This window comes from Monopterus albus, unplaced genomic scaffold (assembly GCF_001952655.1).
Source record: "Monopterus albus unplaced genomic scaffold, M_albus_1.0 scaffold2.1, whole genome shotgun sequence".
Classification (NCBI taxonomy): Eukaryota; Metazoa; Chordata; class Actinopteri; order Synbranchiformes; family Synbranchidae; genus Monopterus; species Monopterus albus.
Genome location: NW_018127882.1, coordinates 5,357,576 through 5,366,817, shown reverse-complemented (window position 1 = coordinate 5,366,817; position 9,242 = coordinate 5,357,576). Strand labels below are relative to the sequence as shown.

Below are 9,242 nucleotides of genomic sequence, written 5' to 3'. Positions count from 1 at the left end.
GAGCTGAATAACATAAAAACACAGGTAAACAAACAGCCTACCTTGCATGCCCTACCCAAGTGCACACAAATAACTGCCTATAAATCTACCTTGTGAAATCATTTCAAGCTTAATACATAGAATATTAAGTCAAATGGTAATAAACTATCTAGTCCAATCTACAGCAGACAATAATGAACTGCCCATACATAATTAAGAGATAGAAGCAAAATTAGAATATACTGTACTCTTCATCTTGCCTGTATGTTTTATTTATAATATTCTCTATCATATCACTGTTATCTATTCTATAAAGTGTTATATTATTCACTGCAGTTAATGGATTGAATAAATTTAGAAGATTCTCAAGAGACAGAAACTTTAAAGCAGGAGTTCAGCCCTGAGGTAGCTCTTTCACTCTTTTTTGTGCCCTAGAGTGTTGGATATGTAGTGCAATGAACCATTATTAAGCTGCATTCACAAGTAATTAACTATTGTATTTCAGCTGCTTCTCCTCATAACAGGATGTCAAAGACTCCTGAGACCTTGTCAATTACTGTCCAGCAACTACTGCACACTGTATCTACCTCTCCTTCATCCCGCAGGAACACTTTACACCGGAGTGCAAATTCAAGGAGTCAGTGTTCGAGAATTATTATGTGACATACTCCTCCATGATATACCGACAGCAGCAGTCGGGCAGAGGCTGGTACCTCGGTCTGAACAAGGAAGGAGAAATCATGAAGGGGAACCATGTCAAGAAGAACAAGACAGCAGCTCACTTCCTTCCCAAACCCCTGAAAGGTAAACAAGCCCAGATTCTCTTTCACATTTTATTGTTCAAATTTAAGGGTTAGGTAATGCTTGATTAGAACTAGTTGACAAACAACCACATCATAGTTTATAGTAGTTTCAACCAGCTATACTTAAAGGTTGGGTGAAAAGCCAGCCTTCATGAAGACGGGGGAGATGCTGTATTTCAACACGGGAATGATGCAGAGAAATCTGAATTCTGCATGTGGTCTCACCTCCACACAGCTGGCTATACGCAGTGTAAAGTGGGTGCAAATGTTTGATTACTGATTTTGAAAAATTGCCAGAAATTTGGACCCGATATTCCAATGTCAGAAAGATGTGGGTGGATGGGGTTTCCAAGGCTATTCCGGAAAAAGACCACCTGACAAGCAATTCTAACAAAGAACAACGAAAGCGTATTATTGCAATAAAGTTAATAAGTGGTGTTAAAAGGAATTGGCATTAACTTATCACGTTAACTGACAACCCTAGTTACTGAGCAACATCACTTTTTTAGTTGGGGCAGAGGTTGATTTTTATGATAAAAGAGGTTCCCTGAGAATAACTGGCTTTTCTCTGATTAAATGTTCCCATTTTCTTAATACGTTCAGTCCATGTGGATATTCTTCTACTAAAGAGCTGCTCTCTACATGCCCTCCCACTAGCTCAGTGTCAATTCTCCAGACAGTAAGCTGCCCTATTCACACTTGGACTCAATCAGACATTACACAGACTTTGTACTGTAGCAGGGAGATGGCAGGGTAGAGTCAATTTAATGTCCAGTCCAACTGAGTCAGACATTTGTGTTCTCATACAGTCCCCCCAGGTAATGTCTAGATCATTTCAGGTTTGCAGCACATGTCTGAAAAGGATTGTAGAGTGACAAACAGAGATAACATGGAGGAGAGAGGGAGAAATGGCTCTGTTTTCTCTGTTGAAAAGGCCACAGTCCTTTCATCTTCAACAAGACACACTTACCTGTCAACAGAAAGGAGACAGAGAAAGAGTCTGTGCTCACTCTAGTGGGATAAAAAGAGATTTTTTATTCTTTTTTTCTCTCAGTAAAAAAAAAAAGACAGGCTTGCAGTAGAAAACATTCTGACAAAAAGAGGACAGATTTTGTAGTTGAGTACAGTTTGGATGAAGCTAAGACACAGGAATGCTTTGCATTAAGGTCACAGTGGAGAAAAACTGTCTGTTATGTGCATGGTATGATAAGTTGGGATTTAAGAATAGTGTCCCAGGTAACTACGATGGGCCTGATCTGATCCCATATTGGTATTGGGCCTTATATCGACGTCATTCACTCATCAGATATCCGATGGACAGGGCCGATCCAGATTCCAGTCTGATGTCTAAGATAGAAAGTAATAAACCTATTCTAACCTTTTAGTTTTATGAATCACACACTGATTTCTCTTTATCGACAATTAGTGCTACAATTTTGACTTGAAGTAACATAGAAATGTTTGGTTTGGAAAATAGCTATAATTTGTGGTAAGGCTGAATTTAGGCAAATATCCTCTGGAGAGAAGCACAATGTAGATCGTTGCAATGTTTTTCATTTCAGATTGAGACCAAGCCACAAAACTTTATTTAAAAGATTAAATATCCTCTTCATACCAAAGACAGCAAAGCTGATTTCACTGCTGGATATTTGAGTTTGTAGTTAAATTCTTTCTTTCTTATATTTTCAAATGCGATGGTACCTATTCTTGGGTTTTTGGTAGGGCTTGTCCAGCCATCGCCTTATTAAGAATCCATGTTTGCCTTCTGAGATCACTATAATGACTTTGTACTTTCATTTAATGGGCCATCCATGGGGTCTCAAACACACTTAAGAGCAATAGCCAGAGCAATGGCCTTGCTTAATTCTCAGAGGAAATACTGAGAAAAAGAAAGAGAAAATTACATGGCAAGACAGACCAGATGAGACAGTAATTCTAGGAGATTACCAAAAGGCAGCTGAGGGCAGTGATTCTTGTAAACTGTCTTACATAGAATTTTTTTATGCATTGAAGCACGCTCAAAGAGATATCCAAAGATGTGAGACATTCTGCATCTTTTGCACAGACATTAAATGATCCAGTAATGCACAATATTTACTAAATGTTTTACATAATTTAAACTCCAAATGCAGCTAGTAGTTGGAATGAACTTTGCAAGGGAAAGTGAGACAGAATTTGTTCCAGCAGCTCATAAAAATTCAGAGGCAGTGGTGTTACAGGGTGCCAATTAAGAATCTCTCTCTGCACTGGCAGTGGCATTTCCTCCAGCCATTACTCACTACTCTTCTGGTTCCAGTCTGTGAGCCTCGGCCCACAGCCTCTCATTCTCTCTTCGTCTGGATAATGCAAGTTTAGCTCATGTCATTTACAGCCTAACAGAAAATTCCTCTTACAATTCTTCCAGAAAGTTTCGGTGCAAGACAAAGCATACTAAGTCTATAGTAGCATCTATCACTGAAACACAAGGAGATTTGTATAAAGGAACGTAAAAAATGACCAGATGGAGAGTTGCTACTGAAGATTGGTTCAAAATGAATAGGGGCAGTGGTGTTGAGGTGATACCGTAGCCCTGAGGTCAGTCGCCCACCATTGTAAGCATAATATCACTATCACGACTAGCACCAATCATCAGTTTCCCAGTGAAACCCTGCCATTGATTAACATTTAGGATGGTCTCTAGATTGCTGCTGTAACAAAAAATGCTGGGCTAAGTGAAGTGTAGAAGGACTGTGTTAGCTGTTTCAGCCACAGACTCCCTCAGGAATGATCATCAAATAGCATTCTAGGCAGAAGGAGGTTAACACCATCCTGAAACCAAAGACTGTGAACCTCAGATTACTGATATTTCATCTGAAAAGCTACTGCTGAGATGCAGATTGGTCCAGTGTTGCGTACACAGCAAAGCTTAAGCGCTAGCAACTCCTGAATTTATAATGTCATGCTGTGAAGATTTATTTTTTTTACTTCAGTACCAGCCTGCTCTGCTGTGATCTCTTGATTCAGCAGTTTAGTCGTGTTACACCATCACAGCACCTATTCTGAGAGTAGTCCCACTAAAAAGTTTTTTTCTCCCCACTGTGACTGTACTACAAGTCTGTTGTTTTTTGTTTTTTGTTTTTTATGAGCTTGTCTGAATCACACTTGTCTTGTGTTTCCACAGTGGCAATGTACAGAGAACCGTCCCTCCATGATTTGACAGAGTTCTCCCGCTCTGGCAGCGGTACTCCCACCAAAAGTCGGAGTGCCTCGGCTGTGCTCAATGGAGGCAAAGTGGTGAGCCAGCATGAGTCGACGTAGCCCGGTAGCCAAAACCCTGGCCCTGGGGCTAAACCACAAGACCTTACCTCCAGCCGAGCGTGAATCCAAGACTAGCTACGACAACAAACCACACACAAACACCCAGACACCATCAATAAAAACAGTTAGGCGCCATCCTGGTCAATCATTGTTTCTGTCTCCAAAAAAAAAAAATCACAATTAAGAAACTTAATGATACAAACCATTAAACATATTTAACATTTTTCTTTAGCCTTGAGACTTATTTATTACCTTAGCTCATCTTTATCTCATTTTATTTTTCTTAGGTCACACCAAGTACTCGTGCATAAACAGTATCAGACGGGCAGGAATTTGGACGTGTAGGTGTTCAGGGCAACCAGTAATGGTGCTGGTCTACAAGGCTGCAGTGGTAGACAAGCCCTGGTCTCTGTCTCATCCATGCTTCTGTCAATACAAAGCCTAGAAACTCCCCGCCGTGGCACTGCCTAGTGCTGCTGGGTCTGTGGCCAGCCAGATGGTAGCTTTCCTGCATCCTAGTGCACACGCTCAGAGACTGAGCTCTCTAGCATGGGAAAATGAAGCCTGTGTTTAGCTGACCTGAAATATAAGGGACAGCATGGCTCTCTTGCAGTTGTTTTTCTTTTCAGCAATGCCACAGCTGCAGTTTTTTTTTCTTGCTAATTTTCTGAATTAGCTGAGAGCTTTTTTTATTTGATGACTGGTTTTGTTTCTGTGCCCTATTGTTCTCTTCCCTCACCATTGTTCAGAATTTGTATTTTGGTTTGTTTCATCATTGAAAAGTGTTCCAGCAAACCAAAGACAGAATGAAGGAACTTTAAGCCGCTGAAAACCAAGTCAGTACATAGGCAAAGCTGGATTTTTTTTTTCCATTGTACATTTTTTTTTCTGAAAGAAAGGAGAGGTTTTGTGGGAATAAGGAGATTCAATGGACAAAGCAAGTGATTTTGAACACTTTGGAACCGTGGCAGTGGGCTTGATGTTGTGCTTTTCGCCGATATGCTCGATGACAAAAGGTATGAAATGATTACTCAGTGTCCCCATTCCCTTCTGTTGCCAGTGTTTACAATGTCTCCATCCCTTGTCCTTGTGGCCCGTTTCTTTCCTCTGTGTTTGTGTCATACTTCAAACCCTTGCCACCCTTTTTTGTCGATGTCTATTGACTGAAACAGGTCACCATATGAACATGGTGCAAGCCCCTTCCCAGGATGTTTGTCATGTGTTTGAGTAACTTATTGTGGTGATGATATTTTCTATTTAAAAAAAAAGGAATACTGTGGACTTTTAGGTGGCTTAGTATTTTATAGGAGATGTCATATTTGTAAAAGTGAAAAATGAACATCTTCCCTTTCTTGCACAGGGCATGTACAAACACAGTTGTGGACAAAAAGGGACCCTTTTTGTGGGCTATGTACTCCTCCCTTCAGCTACATAACTTCTTTGTGGTACATGCTTTTGAGAGGCTTTCTTTTCTTGGTTTCCTCCAGAGGTGGCTTGTATTAAGTGAACCTGTCTGTTGCATGGGAGAAAGCAGGACTATTCTGGTCTAGAGCTGCATGATGTAGGCTATGTGTATTAACCCATGTTGGATCATGTGTTCTAAACTACCAGGCTAAATCTGATTAAACAAGATACGGGCAGGCATTGTGGCTTGTCTGATAACTTCCAGTTGTTTATTATTTGTTGTATACACAAAAATGCACTGAATAAAGTGTTTATATTAAGATATGCTTTTAAAATGTGTCCAGTGTTTCTTCTTTGTCTTATCAGTTGCCTTATTTATTCCACCGACCTGTCACTGCAGTTATAGTGAAGACTTGGCAGGATCTGTAATGACTGGTGACATATAGCTGGGAGCCATCTACAGTATGTTGCACACTAGCTTTCTTCCTGGAGAACCCCTGAACACACACACACACAGTTATAAACAGCATCTTTTCCATCTGTAGACACTAATTTATCACACAGGAGGTGGGATATGTATTTAATTGCCTCAGACTTGAGGGTGGTGGACAGGGTTATTGGGCTCCTTCCATCTACAGTAGGAAATCAACTCTTGAAGTTATAAGGTTGAACATAAGATGCCTGGAAATTCTATTGTTGTGGCTCTTTTGCAGTGTTTGTATGATTGTTGGCTTGGCTTAGTAACATCACAAAGTAAGCAAGATCACTAACTTTTTTTTTCCCAGTAGGCTGACTGGTTTCAGTGAAAGTGATTCAAATCTTCTCTTCTCAGAGAATAAATCATGTTTGGGCAAAGGCACAAGATCACACATCAAGACCCAACAGCCTGAGGGGAACTGCAGACAAGTCTTTACATAATTAGGTAGCACGCAAAAAAACAAACAAACAATAATCCTATTTGATGGATAAAATTAGAACACTTCGGCGCTACTGGGTCATCATATGTGCAGAAAGGATGTGACACAAGGTAGGAACTGTCTGGTGAGTCGTCACTGCTAGGATGAGCTGGGAAAGAATCATCTGAATACTGGAACAACAGTGCATGTGCAATGTGTCTTTATATCTTACAATTACCAGAAATCATAGAAATAAGTTACTAGTCCACATGAATGTCCTGATCCAAGCAAATGATCCAGTCCTGATCCAGGTCTGCAAGCATGATGCAGTTCACGCTTGTCTCTCTTTCATCATCAACAGTGCAAACTACTGCAGCAGCAAAATCTGATCTACTGACCAGCACTAATGCACCAACAGTTAACATTTACACAAAAAAGAGAGACTGCATTGTGATAGAGAACTGATGGATGGATTTTCTAGAATTGGATTTTGAAAGATACTTTAGCAAACAATTCTTACAATGGTCTAACATTATGCCAAGTCTGAGTTTGGTCATTGTACTGTAAAGTTAGAGCAAACAAGACTCCTGCTTGTTACTACAGCCTATTGTACAACTGCACAATTAGCTCAATCTTCATCCTTGGAATGTGAGGTAGAAGGCATCAGTTTGGTCTTTGGAGACTGCCTCATTATGCCCGTTGCCAGCAGAGACAGGAGAACTAATAGGTCTCTGTATTATAGGCCCTGATATGAGCTACTTCATCGTTCATGTAGTTTGACATCCCTCTACTCCCCTCATTTCCCTTTGCCCCTCTCTAGACTCCATTCATTAGCACAGGACAGTCAAATTCATTAACGGAGACTGCCTGCCTTGTTCAGAGATGGTGATGTGAGGAGCAGCCACTTTCCTTCTCTCTTTCTTCCCCCTCACTGACTGATCACTTTCTGCCCTTCACTTGGCCACGCTAATGCACCTTCATGGAGCAATTGCAAAACATCAGGGTGTGTCTGATGCATGCACACACACAGAAACACACATATAGCATACACACGTCAAGCAAAGCCACTGCCACTGTGCGGCTACTTGAGATCTTGAGTGAGATCGGGCTGCAATAATCTGTCACGAATCAGACAGAGCTGATGGAGCTGTGATATATGTGAGCACTGTGTACCTGTGAATAGTATGAACTCATTACCCTTTATCACTGCATGCACAATATGACTGGTCTTATTTCCTTCTCCAGCCGAGCCTCCCTTTCTGTCCCTGTGTCTCCATCATCTTCTTCACATCTGCACAGTTGATTTGTTTTAATTTTCAGTGCAACATTCTTTATATGCACAGAAATGACAATGTTTCTATTGATTCATATGGAAAATTGAACAGCAAATCTCACAGCAGGATATTCACTTCACAACTGTTACTGACTGCATTAATAGTTAGTAAATTATTTATTAACCCTTTATAAATTAGCAATATAAAATTACAGTAACCTAACATCAATATATTAATATTAAGAAACTCACAAATAGCAATTTAAAATCCCTATGTGACATTAGCCTATTTTATGTGGTATTTATAAAGATAGATCAAGCATTACTCATTAGATTTACCAGCCTAAAAGTCAACACTGAAAACTAAATCCATATATTATTCATATTCTTTGGACTTCTATTGGACGATCTTCTTCAGCTACAGCGCCCATGTGTCTTGCTACCATTCATGATCCTTTTCTTACACTGTTACACGAGGTGTGCTATACAGAAAACAATTTTCTACTTGCCAGTCAAGATGTCAATGCCTGAAATTGCTCTAATTATGAAACAAGCCAGAATAATTTTCTTGCATTTTGCACACAATTTAATGCACAGCAAACCGAGTTAAAGTGCAGCTTCCGAGCAGTATTGATGCTTTTACAATCTCTGGAAGAAGACAAAGACAACTGAATTTAATTGACTGGCTGATGAAGAACCCTCCCACAAGGGGCAGCTGCAGCTCTCATTTACTTCCCTTCTTCTGCAGCTCCTTCTTTATCTGTTTGTTATAGACAACTTATGAATCATTTGCTCCATATGTTATTAGCAAACGAAATGGGTAAATGAAAATTACATGTTGTAAAGAAATTGTCTGTGGAGCTTTGTTATTTATCACAGGCCACAATCTTAGAAAATGGACTACACCAAAACAAACAGGGCAGAGTAATTGAAACTAAGAAGACTATAAATAATTCCAGACTATATGGCTTGCAACCCTGGAGACAGGGGAGGCAGTAGGGACAAAGATGCTGTGATTCAAGAGAAAGAAAAATATGCCTGAGCTTTCACATTAACATCCCCTCCTAAAAAAAAAAAAGAGCCTATCAGGTGACAAGCTGACTAATATTCTGCATGTCTTCGGCACATATCGGGGGGGGGAACAGCCAGGTCAAGAAACTGATGAAATTTAATGAAATACACCACTGCCAACCCTGACAGTTCCAGACATCTCGGTGCTCTCTGAGGGCCACGAATCCAAACAGAGTCTCTTGCTGTTTGTCCCTCTGACAACCTCTCTTCCATTATCCTACCAATGTGCCCCTGGCTGGCACAGAAGAGCCAGTAGCTTCATTCCCAACAGATTACCCAGTGCAGAGAGTGTCTCACACTTGTGCTTATCAGTGCAACCAGCATGTCAGAGAACCAGGGACGGGCAGAAAAGATGGGAAAGACACTGATAACATCCACCACAAATAGCATCAGACATCGCTGCTTCCCCGATTAGAGGTGCAGTACAGCCGGGGTGTCACCTCCTGCTTATTCTTCAGGCGATAGCTGGATTTGATGTGGATTGTTTATCAGAGACGGGAGCTCGACCCACTGTGGTAT

At 40.6% G+C, this 9,242-nt stretch overlaps 1 protein-coding gene across 4 annotated transcripts in view; it reads left to right on the top strand.

Moving 5' to 3' along the window:
* The window catches only part of fgf13a (fibroblast growth factor 13a), a 95,461-nt gene extending 89,639 nt beyond the window's left edge, over nucleotides 1-5,822 (top strand). For 2 of the 4 annotated variants that reach the window (XM_020591001.1, XM_020591010.1), the window contains 2 exons: nucleotides 585-783; nucleotides 3,943-5,820. In XM_020591001.1, the coding sequence (XP_020446657.1) occupies nucleotides 585-783; nucleotides 3,943-4,079 (336 nt within the window). In that variant the 3' untranslated portion in view covers nucleotides 4,080-5,820. Of the gene's footprint in view, nucleotides 1-584; nucleotides 784-3,942 lie in introns of all 4 variants that reach the window. The other 2 variants (XM_020590982.1, XM_020590992.1) reach the window with 2 other exon arrangements.
* The last annotated feature ends 3,420 nt before the right edge of the window (nucleotides 5,823-9,242 follow it).